The sequence below is a fragment of the Enoplosus armatus genome, chromosome 22 (assembly GCF_043641665.1).
Source record: "Enoplosus armatus isolate fEnoArm2 chromosome 22, fEnoArm2.hap1, whole genome shotgun sequence".
NCBI lineage: Eukaryota > Metazoa > Chordata > Actinopteri > Centrarchiformes > Enoplosidae > Enoplosus > Enoplosus armatus.
The window spans coordinates 10,780,977-10,803,038 of NC_092201.1; the positions used below are offsets into that span (position 1 = coordinate 10,780,977).

At 42.8% G+C, this 22,062-nt stretch overlaps 1 protein-coding gene across 1 annotated transcript; it reads left to right on the top strand.

Moving 5' to 3' along the window:
• The first annotated feature begins 686 nt into the window (after nt 1-686).
• On the top strand, nt 687-10,948 carry tmem168a (transmembrane protein 168a). Its single transcript, XM_070929001.1, has 5 exons — nt 687-1,520; nt 1,656-1,931; nt 3,972-4,114; nt 6,406-6,683; nt 9,066-10,948. Exons 1-5 carry the CDS (start codon nt 687-689, stop codon nt 9,614-9,616), a joined length of 2,082 nt encoding a protein of 693 aa, XP_070785102.1. The 3' UTR covers nt 9,617-10,948.
• The last annotated feature ends 11,114 nt before the right edge of the window (nt 10,949-22,062 follow it).

The window sequence follows — 22,062 nt, forward strand, 5'->3', positions numbered from 1 at the left end:
ACATTTTGACGATAAAGACATTATCTACGATTCATTGTTAAAGTGCTCACTTTGACGTTCGTTCAAAGGCTGCTGCTTGTGCTTTTGAAATTTCAAGAGACGGCATTAAAACGTGAAACAGCGAGTTAGCTAACCGTGAACGAAAAGTCAGCAGGGAGGCTACGTAAGTTAGCAAACTTCCAGGTTGCGCTGCCACATCGTCATAAACTGATAGCAGGGCCGTAGTCACTACCGCTACATGTTGCCAAGCTATTTGATACGTTTATCTCGATCTTCTGTTCCTTTCACTGTGGGAGAACCTTATTATAATTATTATTAAGTCTAAAGTCATAATGTAGCTCATTCTTAGCCATTGTATCCTCCTATTAAGCCATTTTATGACATCAGGAATTTGTAAATTACGATAAAACTGTTGCAAGAACAAGAATGATTTTTTTGTTATCACTTACTAATGATGAGTATTTACTAATTCGTCTGGATATGACTAACTAATAAGTGTAATATAATACTTATACTTGAGTAACACTGCATTTTGAATTCTTCACAGGGGTTGATATTGGGAAATGTCATCCAGAGGCATAGTCCTCCTTTTGCAAACCTTTTGTGTAAGTCAAGAGAAGGTGACTGAAGGAAACTGACTGTCGGAGACTTTAACTGCATTTGGATAAGTTGTTTTCAAGTCAGCCATGGCTCGGGAGGAAGAGGAAGAGGAGCTGACAGTCCACGGACCCAAGGAGGTGGACATGTTTACATCGGTGCGTTGCCTGGGTTACCTGTCCAGCGTCAACCTCCTTGTGGCGGTATGCGTTGGCATGTACGTACGCTGGGAGGTGACAAGTGAACCAATGATTCTGGTCATCTTCATCCTGGGCCTCTTTGTCCTGGGGATAGCCAGCATCCTCCATTATTACTTCGCTATGGAAAAAGCCAGTCTGAGCTTGTTCCATTTGTGGTTTGGCTTTTTGCTCGGCCTTCTGTGCTTCCTCAACAGCCCCGCCTTGGATTCAGATGTCAAAGAACTGGTCGCCAACTATCTCCTCTTAGCCAGCATAATCATGAAAACAGTATGGGCTCTAACTGAGCGAATATGCAGCTCCATTCGGTACAAACCCACCTTGCTAACATCAGCTGAGCTGCTGGAGCTCCTGGGATTTGGCATTGCCAGCACTACCATGCTTCTTCACAAGTCAGTGGCCATAATAGCCTTGGTAGTGGCCCTGGGGGCTCTCATTGTGGACCTGAAGATGAAATCCCTCCTGGCTTTGCCCAACCTGGTCAGTTTTTCCTTGGTTACCTCTCTTGTGTTTTTCCAGGCCTTAGGCATCACAGCCAACCCTTATGCCTTAGGCTGCTACCTGGGCAGGCAGCTGTGTGAGCCCGTGTTGGATGTGTACTTCAGTGGACTGGGGCCTAGCGAACGCTGGAAACCAGTGCTCTCCCTGGGAAATGTGTGGAGGAGGCTGTCCCTGCTGCCTCTGAGTCTTACTGAGCTGGCCTTCTTTGTCCTGGCTGCCTTAAAGGTACACTCAGCATTTTGCAAAAATTGTCACGTGAGAAAAGTGACAGTTTTTTAGAATGATGATTTGTGTTTTGTATAGCTTAGTCACATAAATTTAAGGCTGTGTTTAATGACACTTTTCTCTTGCCTTACGTAGCTTGGCCACTTGGAGCTGTGGTATCTGGTGATCCCAGGCTTCTGTCTGTTTGGCCTTTTCTGGTCCATCTGCCACATAATTCTGCTGATCACAATATGGGGCTTCCACACCAAGTTGAGTGAGTGTCAGAAGGCCTGGCGGGCCCAGCGATCCAGTAGCCGCAGTCTTGACCAAGTCATGGCCTCCAGGGGCATCCGACACTTCTGCCTCATTTCAGAACGCCTGGTGTTCTTTAGTATACTGTCAACGGTCATACTGGGAGCTGTGTCCTGGCAGGTAGGAAACACAAGAGAGATTACTACTACTTAAAGTCATATCAGAAATATTATCATCAGAAATTATTATTGCCAAGTTTGCAAAGCATCTAAAGATAAAAGGTATTTCATTCAATGTCCTATAGCATATACTTGATGCAGTCAACATTTCTAATAGTCACAGTGCTGAGAAACCTCTTCTCTTACAGCTATAGCACTTTGAGTTCCATGACAAGGCCTCTATAAACATCATACACCCATGTTATAAAGTCAGGAGAGAGATGCTAGTGGCAGTGTGTCGTTAGTAGTTGCTCCCCAAGCTGAGGCACTTCTGCTCTCATGCGGAACCAATTTAATTAGCACTTTAATATCCCTATCTACTTGCATAAAGAGCAGCAATAACTTATTTAGCCTTATTAGACGTTTACCGTGTAAGAGTCTCATGGGCCTGAGCCTTAATTTGAGATCTGCACATTGTTGATGTCAGTTGCAAATTTGCCTGAGAAAGTGGGAGCTGTCTGCACTCGCATATGAGAAGGTTGGCGTGTGTTGCTCTTGCGTGTGGTTTGTGATGTTTTACAGCTTTTTATTTGCATGTGCTGTTGAAATACAGCAATATATGGTCAACTATTTAAATCTATGTACAATGACAGCAACGCCGGTACAATCTCAAATATTTAAGGCCACAGTTTGGGGTGTTACATTGGATTCACTGCTTTCCATTGCATTTATATGGAAGACCCACCCAAATAGATTTGCCTATTCAAAGACATTATTGTTTATATTGTATGTATTATATCTTCCTTTCAAAAGTCTGCATGGAAATGCATTTGAGGGTGTGGATCAACTGAAAAGCAGAATAGTGCTTTTGTGCAATTGTATAGAAATGACTCTCCTAATCGTAAGTCAGCTCATGAGCATCCCCCGACTCCCACAGCTTGGGGTCGACTGCTGCAAATCAATTATCAATCTGCGAGAACCACTACTGGGCTGCGTACTTTGCGCTGCCTTTGCTTGTAATACTATATTCAGGCACTGAGAAGATATTGTAATACATTTAAGGGGTATACTACTTCATAAAAGTTCACTGAATGAGTGTAACGCATTCTGCAACTCGGGCATACCCTAGGCAGTGCAATATATTCTGCAAACTCAAGTGTGGCTCCACTTTACCATGCAGGTATTGATTTGCATTCTCAGACACATTGCCATGCTATGAAATCACAGTGGGTTTTTGCAGATGCTGAATTGCTTTGCGTACCATTACAGTGAGAAATTGATTGCACATAAAGCCTAACAGTGCTTTGTTGCACAAGATCTGCTTTATGTCACTACATGGCGTTATGTATTTGCAGCGGTGGAAGAAGTACTCAGATCTTAGTAAACTAGAAATACCACAGTGTAGAAATACATCAAAATATACTTAAAGGACTAAATGTAAAAGTACTCATTATGCTGAATGACCCATTTCAGAATAATGTGTATTATATTATTGGATTGTAATCATTGATGCACTAATGTGTTCATCACTTAATGTTGCAGCTGGTAAAGGTTGAGCTCATTTTAATTATTTGTGAATTTCCCCCTGAGGATCAATATAGTCTCATATGATAATATCATAATTTATATTTTGTATTATTAATCTGAATCTGGAAAGTAACTAGTAACTAAAGTTATCAATTAAATGTAGTGGAATAAAAAGCACAATATTTGCCTCTGCGGAGTTGAAGTATGAAATAGCAGAAAATGGAAGTACAAGTACCTCAAAACTGTACTTAAGTACCGTACTACATTCTACAGACTCAAGGCTAGCCAGAGAGTACAGGCTCGTACACTGCAGTAATTATTCTTGTGATGTTTGTTTAGTCTGCTGTCATACACTGCATTGTGTCTCCATTTAGTCCCGTCCTGTCATGTTTCATCCTGCAACAATAACACTGTGTCAGTCCCGTATTGTGTAACTGTCTTGCAAAGTGTCACCACCAATTAACTGGGTCCGATTGCTTCAGTCCAAGCTGTGAGTGGTGAATGACAGGGACTCTGATTCTTTCACTTTTTGCAGCCCTCCAACGGTCTCTTTCTCAGCGTGCTGCTGGTGGTGCTGCCTTTGGAGTCTCTGGCCCACGGCTTGTTCCACGAGTTGGGCAGCTGCCTGGGGGGAACCTGTGTTGGCTACGCCCTGGTCATACCTACTGCTTACTGCAGGTACTAAAGAGGGAACAGAGGGAGGAATATAGAGATGCATACAGACAAACTTGCATAGACTTGAACTACAATGTGTAGTAGCAGCAAGCAACAGCATAGCTTTCAGTTGAGTGGTGTGGCAGCAGGCATGGTGCAAAAGAATGACCAGAGCACTGACGTGTCTAGCACACCACCATGATTAAAAGAGTGTGAAAAAATATTTCAACAATCAATTGATTGTCAGAATAATAATGCAGATTAATTATTGACTAATAATTTTAGTAGTAGTGCGCCAGTTAAGCATGCCTTTGTTTGACAGTCTACATACTCAACTAATCACAACACACGCAGACCGCGTAGCAGCAAAACACACTCTGCATTTACACATATAAACACACGCTGGACCAACTTTGCCCCACATGTCGAAGGCATCCCAGGCACTGGTAAATATGATCACTCATTCCAACTCCCTCCTCAGTTAACACAAAACCAACTGGATAAATAGGCCAATAACTATGCATAAACATGCTGCTAATGTGTGGGCCCTTAAGGGATTATTCCAGTGCTCCCTCCGCAGCATACTAAGTTGTTCAGCTGGAGCAGTTAGCCATTAGCTGCTGCCTCTCCCAGTGCCCTTTCAGTCGGCCAAGCATTTTTTGAAATAGCCTAGTTAGTTTTGATGATGCCGACACGTCTTCTCCTAAACATCAGAAGCCAGCCATCAGTTGTACATTCGTGTTTCCATCTTCGAGAGCTCTTGGGAGGTCTTGAAATCTGGCCTTTGGAGATTTTTGGCTAGTATATGTATTTATGACCACTCTCTGTATATGGAACGTTTTAACTGTTAGCTTGAGCATTCAGATGAGCTGCCAGCCTTGCTGGTGTTTAACTCTCCAGGTGATCTTGGATGCAGGCCCATGTCCTATTGGAGGTGTGAACGCTCTGTATGCGAGGCCGTATGTGCATAGGTCCATGGGGAGGACTGAGAGCATGATGAGAATGCAGCAGTGTATAATCGGCTGTTTGATGGCTGCAGATCATATTTTCACAATGACAAGAGCCCCACAGAGAGATTAGAGAGATAGAGGTGAGAAGGGGAGGCGCGCAGGGTATAACAGGGAGCGTGAGACAACGGGAAGAAAACACAAGGAGAGGACTGATGTTGTAAACAGTGAGAGAGGGTGGTGGTAAAAGCAAAGAGGGACAAACAGAGCAAAATAAGGAGGAAAATAAGCGGAATTGTGAGAGGGATGGGGTGGAGCTCTGAGAGAGCTGTGAAGAAAAGGACAGGATTTTTTGAAGGATGAAAGAGAGAGTGTAACAAGGGAAGATGTGGTCTGAATCTCAAACTACAAGACTTCACTACCCTGGGCGTCATGAGATCTGAAAAGATCAGATGGGTTTAGGTGAACGGTGAACTTGCCAAGCCATGCAAAGGTTGCAGCATGTCATTTTCTGACCAAGTGTAGTATGTCTTTATAGCAGGCTTTCAACTTATGCCAAAAATATGAAGAAAAAGGTTCATCTAATTCTTCAAAAGTACACAAAAGAATATAAAATGGAAAGCTAATGCAAAGAGAGTCCACTTTAGATAAACTTTAACCTGTCCTTGTCAAGGTGAGGCTAGAGGTGGCTAATGTGATGGCAGTTATGCATCACATTAGCCACAGTTATATCTATAAGAGTGAAGCATGACTTTGCCATCCACTTGGCCATGAATAAAATCAAGTCCAGAGATGGAAAGGCTGCACTAAATAGCTGCTAGCCTTGACTTTGTGTGTTATCATCAGGCAGGGCTTTGTGCCACATGCATCTACACACACCTTTTTATAAAATCACTTTGCCCTCAACTATCTCACTAACTCACTGACATCAGTTCCTACTCTCATTTCTTGTCACGCTGCTCAATTCTCCCCTCTATACTTCCTCCTTTTGTGCCATTTTCTTACTTTCCTTTCATTCTTGACTCCCTTTACATCCCTGAGGCTAATGTAATTTCCTTCAGCAGTGATCCACCACTCCTACTCCTTCCATCTCCTTTTCCCCATCTCCTCTCATCCTCTGCTCTCTGTCTCCTCTCTCCCCGCTGATGCAGACAGCTGCTCCACCCCAGTGTGTCAAACTATCAACTTCTCACTCATTCATCTCTCGCTTGCTTGTGCCCCGTCCCTCTCTTCCACCCCTGCTGCTGACAAGTCACCTAACTACAGTCTCCCTCGGAGTAGATCAAAAAAAATTTAAAAAAAAAAGATTAACATCCAAGTTTTTCTCACATCCTCTCATCTCTCTCTCTCTCTCTCTCTTCTGTCCAGTGCTGACGGCCAGCCCACTCTCCTGCCACCTGAGCAGGTACAACAGCTGAACCTGCGCTCTACGGGTATGCTGAGCAACGTGCAGCGCCTCTTCTCCCACCACATGATCCAGACGTTTGGCTGCGACTACTCCACCAGTGGTGTCACGCTGGAGGTCGTGCACACAAAGCTACGCAACTTTCTGGAGCTTCGTACAGCAGACGGGCCCCGTCATGACACCTATCTGATTTTCTACAGTGGGCACACACACAAAGGCACCGGGGCTTGGGCTCTGGCTGGTGAGACCCCACATATTTTTGCTTTTTCGTTACCTTCTTGGAAAACGATCAGTCCTCACAGTTAAATCCCCTCTCTTCCTCAGCCATTCACGTCATTTTTTTTTTTCATGCTTATTTCAGCAGCCATTGATTTTTTTATTTGACTGCAATACCACCATGTGCTTACCATTCTAGGCGAGGCAAGGCAATTTTATTTATGTGGCATATTTCATTACAGGTAACCTGAATGCACTTAACATTAAAATGCATAAAACAACAAGTAACATGAGATCAAAATAAGACTAACAACCATTCTCCATCCAAAAGACGATGACAAACCAATTCTGCTCCTCCAGATTACATTTCTACCACCAGCAGAGTTGACCTATTATTACAGTGATTGCCAACCAGGGATATTTGTATCCCAGGGAGTACATGGAAATATTGTACCTCATCCAGAACAAATACAAATTACTATTTGATTCAAATATATATTTACATATTGATTCAGCTGCAACACATGAACATTACGTCAATGAGTAAGTAGTTAGCAAGTGAGCAGAGAAGTCGCTATTAGGTACGAATACACAGGTTCAAATAATTAGGTAAATATAATGGAGAAACTGTTGAAATAGATAGATTATAGTATTAGACAAATGATTATAAAGTTAAAGGCAGGTGGATACATTGGTGAAATGTCCAGCTTCTGTCACTCCAAGTGGTAGTAGTACAAATATAAACTTGACCAAAACTGACCTGAACATTGACACTTCAATTGAATAAAAGAATATTGTAACATTTCCACTGTAATAATAAATAGTGTTAAATAACATCCAGTTTGGGGGGACTTAAGTTCATCTGACAGTGCTGTGGAGGCAAAGACAAAAAAGGTTGGGAGCCACTGTATCATTGTATTATACAATAGCAGTGATGTTTGGTGCCTTATTAATAGCCATGTTTGCTGTTGCATTCCCAGCAGGGTTATATATGAAAGCTTTACTGTAGGATGCTGACAGTTGCCTCAAGTGAAAGCAGTTTTTGTAAACATCAAAATGCTTACATTCGCCACCTTCAATCATCACAACGAACAGTAAGGTGGGTGTCAGCAAGGTGCATATCAGTTGTATCTCTTTAAGGTTGGTCAGCAATTACCGAAGTAGTATTTACTGCGGAGCTGCTGCATCGGATGGCATTTGGTAGATATTGCATTCTCCCTGCAAACTGGATTTGCATCAAAATCTGATTTCCATTCTTTTCATTTCCACTCCTCTGTCAGTCAGAGTCTGACGTGCACAGATGAGACGAGTGAGCCAAAAAGAGTTAAGATTGCTGAAAAGGACTCGCCACAGAAGTTTGGTTCCAGCAGAGAGATTCTGTGAAAGTTGCAGACGGTCTGCTGTGACATGAGCAGTCCCTCAGCAGAAATGAGAATCACAGCAGGTTAACGCCGTGTCAGCTCCAGCTCCTCTGTTCAGAGATTACTTGACACATTATCTCTGCGTGCTGCTGCAAACAAGGGGGAAAAAAAATCCCCTTTGAAAAGATAATCACTTCCCTGTGTCACCATCCTGAAGCAACGTTTACAGTCGGTGTTCAGTGGTTAATTGTACACTGGACTTCTTGTGAAATCCAAGTTGGGGCTATCTGATTTCAAGTCATATTTTCACTCTTTTTATGGCGGTGTTGTGCAGCCCGAAATTATATTGTCTTTACTCTGCTGATCACAGTGGATACATGCCTGCGAATTGCTTTACTAATGCAACAGCAGTGTCTCCAAATTGCCTTGTTGTAGATTTTTAGGCATGAGGAAGGAGCCAAATTTTCTATCCAAATATAAATCACTCCTTGGTGGAGTTGCTCTGTGGCCAGCAGCAGCAGGAGTCATTTTTCTCCTCAGCTCTTATTTACTTACCCTGCACTTTCCTACAATAAATGATGATTTTGAGGTAATAGACATAATTCGGTACATCTGTTGGCGAGGTACCACAGCTCTGATCTTTGTACTTTTGGATCTGCCATCTGGAAAACAGCATCTTTGTGCAATTGATGTGGCTGTGATGACAGCAGTTAGACAGACAGACGGCCCCGCAAGTGAAAGTTGACAGGTTTGATCCCTGCAAAGCCACTGTGTCCATCAACAGCTATGTGTCTGCTGAAATGTCCTTGAACATGACGCTGAACCAATGGTGCCTCTATAACCACCATGGTGCATCTCTATAAGTGAGTTTTAGCTATGTAAAAATATAAAAATGCAAATGAACCTGACACATGCCACAGAGATATGTAGTTCAAAAAGGGTTTAATCTACAAAACGTAGGGTTATGTGCTTGAACAGTGATTTCATTCTCTTCCTTCCTTTTCCCCTCCCCATCCTGCATTCTCTCCCCAAAACTCCTGCTGCAGGAGGTGAGAGCCTCCACCTTGCCCAGTTGCTGGAGTTGTGGAGGGAGAAGAACGCTGGCCACTGCTCCCGTCTCATCCTCGTCCTGGATACTGAAAACGCCCTCCCCTGGGTGAAGGAGGTGCGCAAGGTGGAGGGCGTTCATGTAGCCGTGCAGGGGGCTGAGCTGTCCGCCACCAGGGTGGACCCAGAGTCTGGGGACATCCCCCTCCTCGGGGACTTCACCTGCGAATGGGTGGAGTTCAACTGCAACCCAGACAGTGACACCCAGTGGTCGGAAAAGGGAAGGACTGTGACGGCCGCCTACGGCGTGTCCAAACGCTGGAGCGACTACACGCTTCATCTGCCCACTGGAAGTGACGTGGCCAAGCATTGGAAGACCCACTTTCCCAAGGCTACATATCCCATGGTGCACCTCTCCAACTGGTGCTGTGGCCTCAACCTGTTCTGGTTATGTAGCGTGTGTCTGCGCTGCTTCAGGAGGTGTAAACTAGCTTGGTTCCCACCAGCTGTACTGGACACTGGGCAGGGCATTAAACTGGTGCACTCTTAGAAATGAGGGAAGTTGACATGCACATTTTGACTGGTAGTTTGTGTTTTAACAGCTGGGTACAAGGTGTTTATAGAAGGGGGCAAAAAAATCCTCCTATACTTAATAGTACCAGATTTTATCCCATGAGTAAAATGTAGCCCTCTGTCGGAAAAGTTCAAATGTTCAACTCCTCCCAAATGTATTTTCACATCAATTCATATGACGCAGAGACATTGTGCTGATGATTTCATAGCAAATAACCGGCTCAATATTATATTGTGTAAAATGAGGGAGTGAAAAGCCAGGTCAAATAACCCTGTGCTTTCTATGGTGATCTCAAAAAATCGAGATATCACAATTACAGTGGATAAAACCATATTAAGTACGTAACCATGGTTTCTTTATATAGGATGAGGTTAAAAAAAACATAAAAAGACCAAAGTGTGTTTCTGTTGTTATAATTCGGGACTGTGTGTTATTATGTTTTTGAATACTGTTTTGCCATTACTGCATAATTATTTCTTTGGAAAGGTTTTTTTTTTGTTACAACATGCCTTTTTTTTTTTTTACAGCAAAATATAGTGCCTTAAAGTGCCTTGAAATTTGATTTTGGGTCATTTGTAATATGGATGCCTAATTTTCTCTATGTAAATGTATGTATAACATACCCTTGCCTTGCCTCTCATTTATATTCAGAGGATTTAGCTCACATTCTTAATTTAAACTGTGTGAGCAGGGAAGGGCTCAGTGTCTTCCTAAAGCCTTTCAACAGGACAGACAGAATGACTGTTGTTGGGCTGAACTCAGTGACCCTCTGGTTACGGGACAGTCCAAGATGCCAACCTGCCACTTCTCCTCATCACTTTCAGACAGTTTAGATATGCTGTTACTCCTGAATTGAATAAGCTGATGACAAGATGTCGTCGGCTGTGAGACAGTGTATCATCTCTAGACACCGGCCCTGCATTGTGCCTCACCCTGTGTATTTACACAAAGTAATTCAAGTTGAAGAAGTCACAAACAGTGCATGTAAGTCCTGTAGCTGTTGTCCTTGCTTTGCTGTGAAACAGTGACGTGTCATGCAAAAAGACAAATCAAGGAGCTCCCAATGCTTTTTATTGCCGCACTGACCTTAGGAACTCATGTTGACCATCCTTTATTTCCTCCTTTGTTTGCTGTGTTGGATCACATCCCTAAACTCTGGAGTGGATTGCTGCCTTAAGGTTTGTGTTTCACTGTGATGTTTCCAAGCGGTCAAGTGGCATTTTCCACATGTAATTCCCCCATGTGCCTCACTTGAGTTATAACTGAAAATGTCAAAATGAAACTGGGATAATAAACTGATTAAATGTTGCTGTCTGATGTTGTTGTATGAGAAATGTAGGGAGAGAAAACAAACATACAAGTTGGATTAAATGGAAATGATAAAAGAGAAATCATAAATGGGAATAGAAAGGAGAAAGTAAGACATGGTAGTAGACAGGCTCATTTAACATGGCTGGCTTTGCAGACACTGAGCAAATACTCACTCTGTGGAAACGCTAGCATTGCCTGGCAAATATTAGGATTGTGAGCAGAAGAAAAATGAGTGTAAAGGGAAAATGAAACAATACATGACACACTATCTCTGAGGGATTTGCTCACTGAGATTTCACCTCAGTTAGCCGCAGCGCCTGGCTGGACATGTGTCCGAGGCTGCTGCTGGGTATTTCGCCAGTTTCAGGGAGCAGGGCTGTGGCCTGGCTCGTGCCTGAAGGGCTCTATTAGGCACAGAGCAAGGTTTTGGGGAGACCTTGGGAAGATGAAAGCTGACATTACAAGCAACATTTCATATCAGCTTTCATCTATGACACGCAACAAGGAGAGCAGAGGAGAAAAATGGCATGAACCAGGGTAACCTTTCACACTCTCTTGCGGTAAATATCAAACCATTAGGCAGGTATAATATAGAGTATTAACAGTGGCAATTAGTGAAAAAGAGACAAGTATAAAATGCTGTCTTTGTGTGGGGGTTCTTTTCATTGCTGTGGCCTGCAAATCTGTGGTTAAAGCTAAAGTCATGGACTCATGTACATGGCGGGAATCATTTATGAGAATATTCGATTATGGTCCGGATTCATCTCCTAAACTGGATTAGGTAATAAAAGATCTGGCCGCCTCTGAGGGCCCATGTGGATGTGCTGAATCAGAGCCCGCCGCACACACACTCAAACGCATACACACATCAACACTCAGATACATGCATAGATACAACGACACGCCAATTCTCAACTGCCTTTCCCTGTTCCTGCTCCTCTACAGCTGAGTCTCTCGTCTGTGGGTAATTACAGCCTGTCATGGGGCGTTACCTTCTAATGCGGGCAAAGTGATGTGCCTGACGCTTGCCTGCAATTTATTTGGGGGAATGAATGTGCTTTTATAGCCCAAGTTGATTCTTAGCTCAAGGACTGGAGCAGCAAACACATCAGCTGTTCCTCTATTATTGTTTATTCAAATCCATCTGAAGGCACAGTCAGGGGGTCTTTTTGTTGAAGAAGATTTTAACTTCCTAACGTGTTTTGAGCCACTTGTTTGGTATTTAACCATTGATCCATTCATTATTATCTTAAAGGGAAGGGAAGAAGCTGTTTTGATGAGAAGCAATTTGTTTTCTTTGATTCTAAAGCTAAAATGAGCTTAGTGTGCTGCCATTGTTCAACCTAGGCCTCCTGCATTACTTTTACAACTCATCCAACAGGCATCCATTTTAAAGCTAAATGTACTAGAACCAGATATATACATAAATGCTGACTGTCCCCTTTTCTCTCACTCTCCTGGATCAGGGGGAGTAATGGGATGAGAGATTACAGATTCAGCAGCATCACTGTTCCAACTTTTGTGCCCTGCTTTTCAGGAAGCCTGCTTGCTGTGGCTCGCAGTAGGTCTGACATTGAAATGTCAAAGCCATTATCTCAAATTACAAGGGCTGAGGATGCGTTTAGTGGCTGTTTAACCGTGCAACGCTCCCTACTATGCAGACAATCATTTGGCAGAGGCTGCCAAACTCTGCCTATTCTCAGGCTTCTCTTTCAACATAGCACTTTCTCTGAAACCTGTATGGTCATTTAATATCAGATCGTTTGCATCAGACACTACATTATCTGGCAGAATGCTGTACATGATTAACTTCCTGCCTGGATGTTGAAAAAGACATTGTGGTCATTGGACCTGTATCTTACTTCTCGGATAGTTCAAGGACTAGTTTGACATTTTGGGAAATACACTTATCTTTACACTTTCTTGCTGAGAATTGTGTACAGGCTGAGGAAACAAATTTCCTCTAATGGAGGACAATACATTCTCTATCTATCTGTCTATCTACCTATCTATCTATCTATCTATCTATCTATCTATCTATCTATCTATCTATTTGGATGCTTATTCTACAGTTGCCAAGCAACCATGGAGACTCCAGGAAGTTACTGGCCAAGAAATAGCCCTGCACATAACCTGCTGTAAAATGGCAAATTGTCATTTCTAAACAAACAAGATATTACCTGCAAATTATTGAGCCTTAGAGGGGCTGGTTTGGCCGATTTTGTTACCTTTTAACAGAGCCACTTGTTTCCAATTTATGCTAAGCTAAGCTAACCAGCAGCTGGCTCCAGCTACATATTTACTTACAATCTTCTCATCTAACTCTCGGCAGCTAAGGCGAATAAGCGCATTTCTGAAATGTCAAACTAGTTTTTTGTCTCGTGCACATGAACATGATCAGGCTTTTCCAGCAGGAATCAAGAACTGCTTTAACTGGAGGGCAAAAGTTTTGATCCCCTCAGCATTCACTGTCAGGATAAAAATATCAGCTAAAATGTATAGATTTTCAAATTCAAGGCAGAGATGTGAAGAGATATTCATGGTAAGAGGATTGGAGTTACTCTGGGCGAGGATTTACGAGCTGATGCAGAAGGAGGGCAGGGTGAAGCAGACCTTGTAGCCTCAGTTATTACACGTATGCCTCCTTGTAAAGTGAAGGTCAAGATTATGGCAGGATAAAAGAATTAAGTGTGTTTTGTGGAGTATTGTGTGGGCGGGCATCTGGGCAGCCTTGTCCTATTGTCATTTTGACCCCACATCTACACATAAAAAAAACCTTCACTTTGTTATCTGGATGATAAAAAACACAGGTTAATGCTGAATATAAATGCACATACCAAACACTGGAATCAGGATGTGAACAGATGTAAAAGAAATTAAGGGTCCATGACATCGGATCACATAATATGAGGTGTGAATGGGACCCTTTTCCAGGTGTGTCATCAGTATGGATTGCTAATTTTGAACTCATCCTTAATCAAACTGAACTGATCTGCATATTGGCTCTTGTAAGCAGCCAAATATACTTAGTATGAGCCAGATGATGCCGATACGCTTGATTCAATTAAAAGTGTAAATCGGAGGCTAACAAGACTGTCAGCACTGTGGGATCGGAGGTTCGGTAATTAGCTTTGTTGTCACAGTTGGGTTGAGATGGGACAGGGCTAGGCTGAGCTAGGCTAGTGAAACAGATGAGTTTCCTATTCTGATCTCACAACTGGGAGCCAAAGCAGGCTTCTCCTGCTCAAGGGAAATATCTTTTTATGTCACCTGGGAGTTGGATTTGGATGGTTGAAATTTTGCAACGCTGAACAGCTTAAATACTTGGAAGTAATGTCACGAATAGTTCTGTATCACAGCCTTTTTTAGGATTGGTTGTTGAGCAACATCACATTTCATTGTGAAAGCAAGTCACTCACTCATTTGCACATTACTTACTGCTATAAGACTAAACTTCACTAAGAGGATTTCCTACAGAAAAAAAGTTGCAAACACAAAAAACCTCAACTAGGAATGGTTTGACATTTTGGGAAATACACTTTTTCGCTTTCTTGCCAATGTTAGATGAGAAGATTGAGACCACCCTCATGTTTGTATGGTAAATATGAAGCTGGGGCCTGAAGCTGGTTAGCTTAGCTTAGCAAAGAGACTCTAAACAGGAGGAACAGCTGGCCTGGCTCTTTCTAAAGGTAAAAGAAAAATGCACATTTTCTGTTTCTGTACAGATTAAACAAACAGGTAGATGGATTTTGTTGTCTCTGACAGCCAGGCTAGCTGTCTTCCCCTGTTTCCAGCCTTTATGCTAAGTTAAGCTAACTGGCTGCTGGCGGTAGCTTTATATTTACAGTACAAACATGAGAGTGGGGTCAATATTCTCATCTAACTTTTATAAAATAATAAGTCGAATAGTTTGACAATTTGGGAAATAGTGCTTTAGCCTTAGAGGTGCTGGTAGGCCTAGCTGTTTCACTGTGTTTGGAACCAGCTTTGTGCTAAGCTAAGCTAACTGGCTGCAGGCTCCAGCTATAGCTTTACCTTACAAACATATTGATTTTCTCATCTAGTATAATTCTCGGCGAGAAAGTGAATAAGTGTATTTCCCAAAATATCGAACTATTCCTGTAACGGTTTTAATCCTATGAAACTGATCATGGTGGGAGGGAAAAGTGGTTATGGTATCATTAGGTTTATACGCAGCCCGACAGGGCAGGATACCTCCTCTGTACGAACTTGTGTGTTATGATGGATATAGGTGGATTGTGGTAGACTGGAGTCTTGAGACATGACTGTTCTGTGCAGTGTTTGAATGTCCTTATGAAACCCTTTATTGAGCAGAATTTGAAGTCAGTCAGAAAGCTAGCCCAACTCCCTGTGCTGTCTCTCTATAGACTCCCATCCTGATTTGAAATTCTCTCTCCAGCTAATGCAGTGCTGATGCATGACTCACCTAAGCCTGCTCCTCCGATCTTCAGTCTGTCTGGCTGCCGGTAAGTGGGTTATGGAGCCGCACTGGGGGTCTCTTCTCAACCATGACATAACAACGCACTCAGGCACTGACTGAAGACATACCTGTTTACTGCCTGTAACATGCAGTCAGCTGGCTTTAAGTGTAGCTCAGGCATGGAGAAAGGTTGGGTTGAAGGGGGATTAAGGGCTGGCTGCTAGATTTACAAGAGGTCTTTTGCTCTCCTGCATGTTTAACAGGGGTTGTGTTTACTTCTGTGCTCTTAGGCAATTGTTTGTCTAGTACAGGTGTACCCCTGTGTGTGTGTGTGTGTGTGTGTGTGTGTGTGTGTGTGTGTGTGCGTGCGTGCGCACAGCCTTTTGCACATTCACTTCATATCCTTTCAGTGCAAGAGACGTTCAGAATTTGTACCATGACCCTTCCCCAAGAGGCAGAGAAAATCCTAAAGGTGATTCAGGTGTAATTTGGACTTGGAAGGAATAAAGCAATCCTCTTGTGAAAAGAGCCAAAACCAAGTCAGTACCAAAATTATGCACAACTTTGTCCAGTTCTTCATTATTGGTGCACATCCGCTTGTCCCTAACCTGCTGGTTTTGTGATTGTGTGTGTGTGTGTGTGTGTGTGTGTACGTGCATGTGAGAGCGTGCAAGGACGTGCACACATTCCCCCTCTCCTTTTCTGTGTGTGTAGTGTCAGCAGAACCCCAGGGGGTCCAGCAGGAGCTCGTTTGATTGCCGCCTCACAGCTGGCTCACAATGTTAGCCAGCCGGGCTCCGAGCGAAATGAAGAAAGAGAGCGAGAGGAGAAAATTTGAGGAATGGAAAACAGAGATGACCCAATAAATAGTGGCGAAAAGAGAAGACAGCTCATATGGCTTTAGCTTTTACTTTGGCCCTCTGTACCGCCCAGAAAAAAAGGAGACGAATGGGAGAAAATCAGGGATAGCAGAAAGAGGAAAGAGGCAGAAACAGAGAAGAAGAAGGATGGATAAATATAGATGGAGGTGGGATGGAGGCAGGCAGGTGTGCCCATGGCTGTGTATCAGAGTGAAGCAGGGGGGAGGAAAGAGTACACCTGTCCTTCAGTAATCAAACACACTTACATGCACTCTTTCATTTAGGAATATATTCCTGCACACACTCAACACATATTTATTTTGCACAATGACACATATATGCTGCAAGAAAAATGCCTAGTGTTTGTCCACACAGATGGTATTGCCGAGGTTTTACTGTAGAATTTAAAGGCAGACTGAAGCCCTCGCTCAGTTTAACTGCTGCGGTCAGAGCCTCATGCCGTTGGGCAATTGGGCAACGGCATGGAATAGCCTAATTTCGAGGCAGATGACTGGATGTCCCTGAACAGAGGAAAAATAGAAACGGAGAGGCAGAGAGACACTGGAGACCATGCGATTTTTGTGTGCATAAACAGAGAAAAGATGAATTGCTGAAGAGAGAAAGAATAAAGATAAGAAAATATTCTCATATAGAGGCAAGAAAAACACACACACACACACACACACACACAATCCCATTGAGGACTGCTGTCATCTATCGTTGTGTGCAGTGTGGGAACATTCCAGACTCATCTGTTTTGGCTGGAGTGCGACTGCTTAGAGAGAGAAATTCACTGAGAAAGAAAAGGAGACTGAGAGATGGGGGGGGGGGGGGGGGGGTTTAAAGTGGCGGAGCAGACAGCGAGGAAGCGAGGAAGCAAGACAAAGAGACAGATAAGAGGGGAAACAAAGAGACAGAAAAGTAGACCGTGTGGTTTTGTGGCTGTCAGATGTGTTAGGGGGCGAAGAAGAACCTGTTGCCACACTTCCAGTCCAGCTGTTGCATTTGGATGAAAAAGCCTGTTCTCAAATCACTCATCTGTATGCATACAGTGTTTGTGCAAGCCATCTACACATGCAAACTTGAATGTGTGCCATATTCTGTGTGTTTATTTGAGTGGGAAAATGGTACTTTGATGATATCTTTATCTCCAGGGTCTTTAATAATAAGTATATATAGTAAGTAATGTGGTCTAAATCTGCGTGACATACAATATCAAATCAAACAGGCAATTTTACTCTCTCTCATGACGTAGTACTGAGACACTAACCTGAGGGTTTCATGTTTGATTATTCATTGTGTCAATCTGATGGTGAACTTCCCTCGGTATATTTGTATACGGGTTTCAAACAGAGATGCACATATTTAATATATTGAAAATGTTAATGGAATAGTTTGACATTTTGGGAAATGAGCTTATTCGCCCCTGTCTTTATGCTTAGCTAATGCTGCACTGACAACATATCGTTTAGACCGTAATTACAAGCTGCCGACTGGGAAAAACTGTTCATATGAGCCTCAGAGTTGTCCAGGTCGGACATGTGAGGAATTTCTGACAGCTACAATATCTTCCACTTGGTGAAGTGTTAACAAACAGCTGGCAACACGGCTGCAAAGCCACTACTGCTGGCAGTTACATCTAAATAAGATCCAATATTAACAATAATACAGTCAATTCAGCTGATACACTGTTTGTATCTGGTTTCATGTAACAAAAGTAGCCGATTTCAGCTGTTTATCTGGTATAGGCTAGCACTGGGAGTAAGCTCTAGCTAGCTTCATATTTACTGTACAAACATGAGAGTGGTATCATTCTTCTCATCTAACTCTGAGCAAGAAAGTGTTTACTAGAAAGCAAATAAATGTATTTTCTAAACTATTCCTTTGAGAAAAATAAATGGCCTCCTGTAATCTTTCCTCATCCAGATGACTGTAATCCCACATTCGAATCATCTCTAAATGTTTTTGAACCTTGAATTGCCACTGAAAACATTTAAAAGAACGTGTGTTCTTAAATAACACTCTGTTTTTAATTTAAAAAAACAATAGGCATGTCATAATGTCACATCTAGAAAGGGAAATTAACAAAAGTTGCTTGTGTATTAAATGCCCCACTGATCATCATGAAGGAAGCATGAGAGCAGTCAACCTGGCTCATCACCTGAAGGGTTCATTGCATTTTAATGTACAAAATGTGCTATACAAATTAAGTTTGTCTGAATAATTGAATCATTTCTTATTCAAAACATTGAGGAAGATTAAAACTTCTCTGAAGCCGCTCTCGTGGCGGCGCTTTAACGATGCCTTCAAGGACACCGTCAGGTCCAAACTGTTATGTGAACAGTTTGTTTTTTATTATTTTTCTTGATAGGTCTCATTGATTACCTTCTTCTTCTTGGCCGTTAATCTGCTGCTGGCCTTCCTCTCCTCTTTCCCCATAACTGCTGCTTCACCTCCAGTTGCTAAGCTGCTGTTTCAGGTTGAGCTGCTTTAACACCCGGCCGTTGATCATATTCGGTTTAATTACCTCTGCGTGGACCGGAGGAGCATTAGAAATCATGACCTGATGCATATTCAATGAATTGACTGAAACAGCAAATGGAAATGGCTACCCCATGATGCGTATTCATCTGTGCATCGAGAATTTATGCTAGAATGACCTTCAGATGTCATCTTTCTCACTTGCAGGCAAAAAAAACTGAAATCCTATTGATATCAGGTTATCAGTGAAAGAAGCCTCATGCATGCTGAGGACTGCTTCACATACTGTGCTTGTTTTGTAACTGCATGATATAAGAGATGGGCAAAGAAGCTATAAATAATTCACGATTGTACTGTAATACCATGTGTAACCCCAGTGGAGTGATGGAAAGTCATTATTCATGCTTTATTTCAAGCAGGCATGCCATATGTCCTACAGTAAGAAGGAAGACATAGACCACCAGTTGAGGTGATCAGATATGTCTTGGCTCCTTGCACCGGCGAACAGAAAACAAAGAGTTACGGATTACGAGGGAAACGAATGTCTCTGAGCTGTTGTTTTCTGAATGTACAGTAGTCTGTATTTCTTTTTAATGTGAAGGGCAAGAGGCTTGCCTGTGAGAAAAACGACAATATAGTCCACCTCACATGACACAAACCCAGAGTTTATGTTTCTAATATTGTTGCAATTTTTCCGTACCCCCCTCAACTTGTCTCGATATGGTGCACATTTGTTACCTATAGCTTCGCATCTGAGGTGAGGCAGACATTTTTTCATAAATAGGAGAAGATGAATTAAAGTCGAGCCCTGACCTGCAGAGGGAAGTGGCTGCCGGGAGCCGCTGCATGTTTTCTTTATTTACTCATCAATGATGTTTACCAGCAGCTAAGAGATTGAAGTTGCGACATCAGGGACTGACTTTTATTACCCGGGGGTCCTTTGTATTCCTGGCTGTCCACTGCGAAAAAGCTTTCTATTGATTGTCTCAGAGCAGGGAAGGGGATTTGGAAACATGCACAGGCGCTGAAAAGACACGGCTGTGTTAGCGGTCTCCGCGGAATGCATCAACCTCTTAAAGCTGGGTGTTAACAATGCAGGAAATGACTTAAATGATCGTTTTCTTCCTCTTTTGTTCTTGCTCTTGGTCACTGCTCTCCTTTGTGTGTCTGGCTTTTGTCCCCTCCAGCTGGGCGTACTGCACAGCGGGTTGTGCATGCATACATACAGTGTGTGTGTATAGGCCGATTTGTGTTTGCACGCATGCACAAACGCTGCTCTGTATATACACTTCACTGGGTGAACTGTGTGCGCATTTATTGGCTTGTGCTGCATTACAGAGAATTAACTGACTGAATAACTTACGCTCTCGCTGTGCTAATTAAAACAGCTTGCACTCACAGCGACGGTGCAGCCATGGTAAGACGGTAATTAATTTCTGAATGGACGCTTTTTGGACACAAGGATGTTCTGAGGACTACCAATGTCAAAACATCCTGTGTAGTTTGGCTAAGGTACCATTCTTAAAAGTGATTAATTAATGTTGAGCGGAACACAAATTAATTTCTAGCCCAGTCAATACCACTGCAGGCTCCGTGCTTATTGTCCTTTTGCTCAAAGAGACTGTGTTTGCTAATGACTGATGAACAGATTTCCCTATTTCAAAGGCAGGAAATATAAAATATCTCTCACCATCTCCAATGACATTCTTTAAAGGCCTGTAAACATATCCCCTACAGTCTCACAGTGGGAGTTAATTAATTCAGAGGCTATATCATATTCCTGTATAATATGGTGAGGAGGCAAGATGTTGCCAAGCAGTCGTCCTTGCCAGCAGCCTTATTATCAGTCAATAATGAATTTAGACGACCCATGTGATACCGACCTCTACACGCAGAATGCAAACTCAGATATCTGTCTCCATCCATGGCTACCACGCTATACGTGTGTGTGTGTGTGTGTGTGTGCTTGTGACTGTGTCCTTCTGTGTTGTATGTATGCCTGTGCCACACGCAGCAGGGAATCTTAGGAAACGCCTGACCCAGAAAGCAGTACAAGGAATGTGAGGCATTACCCTGTCGAGCTCTCCACCCCACCATTCATTTCCATCAAGACCTGTAATAAAGCTTGTACTCTCGGCTGAAATTGCTTTCTGCCTTTCGGGTCAGTACAACTGGACTGTGGGATGGGGGAGGGTGTTGTTTCCGTGTAAGTGTTTTCCACTTCTTTTTTTTTTGTGATAGTTGGCAGCTAGGGCTTGTGGTCAGCCACCATGCTACGGTCATATTAGTGAAGTGATTTATATTTGCAGAAATCCCAGGCAGTCCTCGTTATGGAGGTTTACGACAGCATGATCGAGTGGCCTCCTGGTGGACTGCATTCCCACATTCCTCCTCTTTCACATTTCTTTTTGTCTGATGCTGTTGAATGTATTAGTGCTGTGATGTGATGAATAATGCACTCTGTCATATTTTTTCACAGGGTGCTTTTCACTCTGAGCAGCAGCGTGACATAGCCAAATATTTATCTCTCAGTTGTGTTTTAGATATGGGAGGGAGACAAATGAACCCTTTGCTCCCTCTGATGACAGCAGGGCTACAGCGTTTAACAGGAAACCATGCAGTTTCTATGACAGCAATGAGTTTTTTTAAAGTACCAAATATTTGGTGTTAAAAAAACAGATTCTTCCATGACTAATCTGCATGCAAACCTGCACGCCGCGTGATTGGTCGCGAGGTAATTGGTAGCTTTCATTTGACAGTGTGCTGATTGACCCGCCTTGACATTCTCAACAATGTCGCACCGGCTTGTCAGCCGCTCAGGGTTCTGCTTGAGAAATCACGACCAATCACGCCGAGTTATGCAAAGAGCTCTCAGAAATGTGAAGTGCTGAAACTGTAGGGGAGGCAGCTCCGGATCAGTTGAATCCCAATTATTAAAACTTTGAAATATTCTTCCTCCGAGTCTACACTTGAGGCATGACTGCATTGATTTTCCAAAAGAGCTCACTGATGGCAGCAGCACACTCGCAGTTCGTGCTCACACCCTTATAGTGCTTTTTGATCACAGCTAAGGGCGAGTGTTAAAACGGGTGATTAAGCAGAAGCTGATTGTCTGCTCCCTTTTGAAATAAGAATAGAGAAGCTATATGCTGTATCAGCTCTTATAACAGCATTGTCATCGACATCTATTTTATCATTAGGACTGCCCTTACTCTGCACTTTACTCGTCTTCTTCACACTGAAATTGGCAGATGTGAGGACAGGCCAAAACTCACAGACGAAATGCTTTTTGTTTTAAAGAAACAGTTTGACATTTTGCTTATTCTCTT

Bases quoted from the DNA above. Each gene is read 5' to 3' on its own strand.
- tmem168a (XM_070929001.1), top strand. From the start codon at position 687: ATGGCTCGGGAGGAAGAGGAAGAGGAGCTGACAGTCCACGGACCCAAG. The intron at 4,115-6,405 runs GTACTAAAGAGG...TCTTCTGTCCAG, and splicing joins ATACCTACTGCTTACTGCAG to TGCTGACGGCCAGCCCACTC. The intron at 6,684-9,065 runs GTGAGACCCCAC...CTCCTGCTGCAG, and splicing joins CGGGGCTTGGGCTCTGGCTG to GAGGTGAGAGCCTCCACCTT.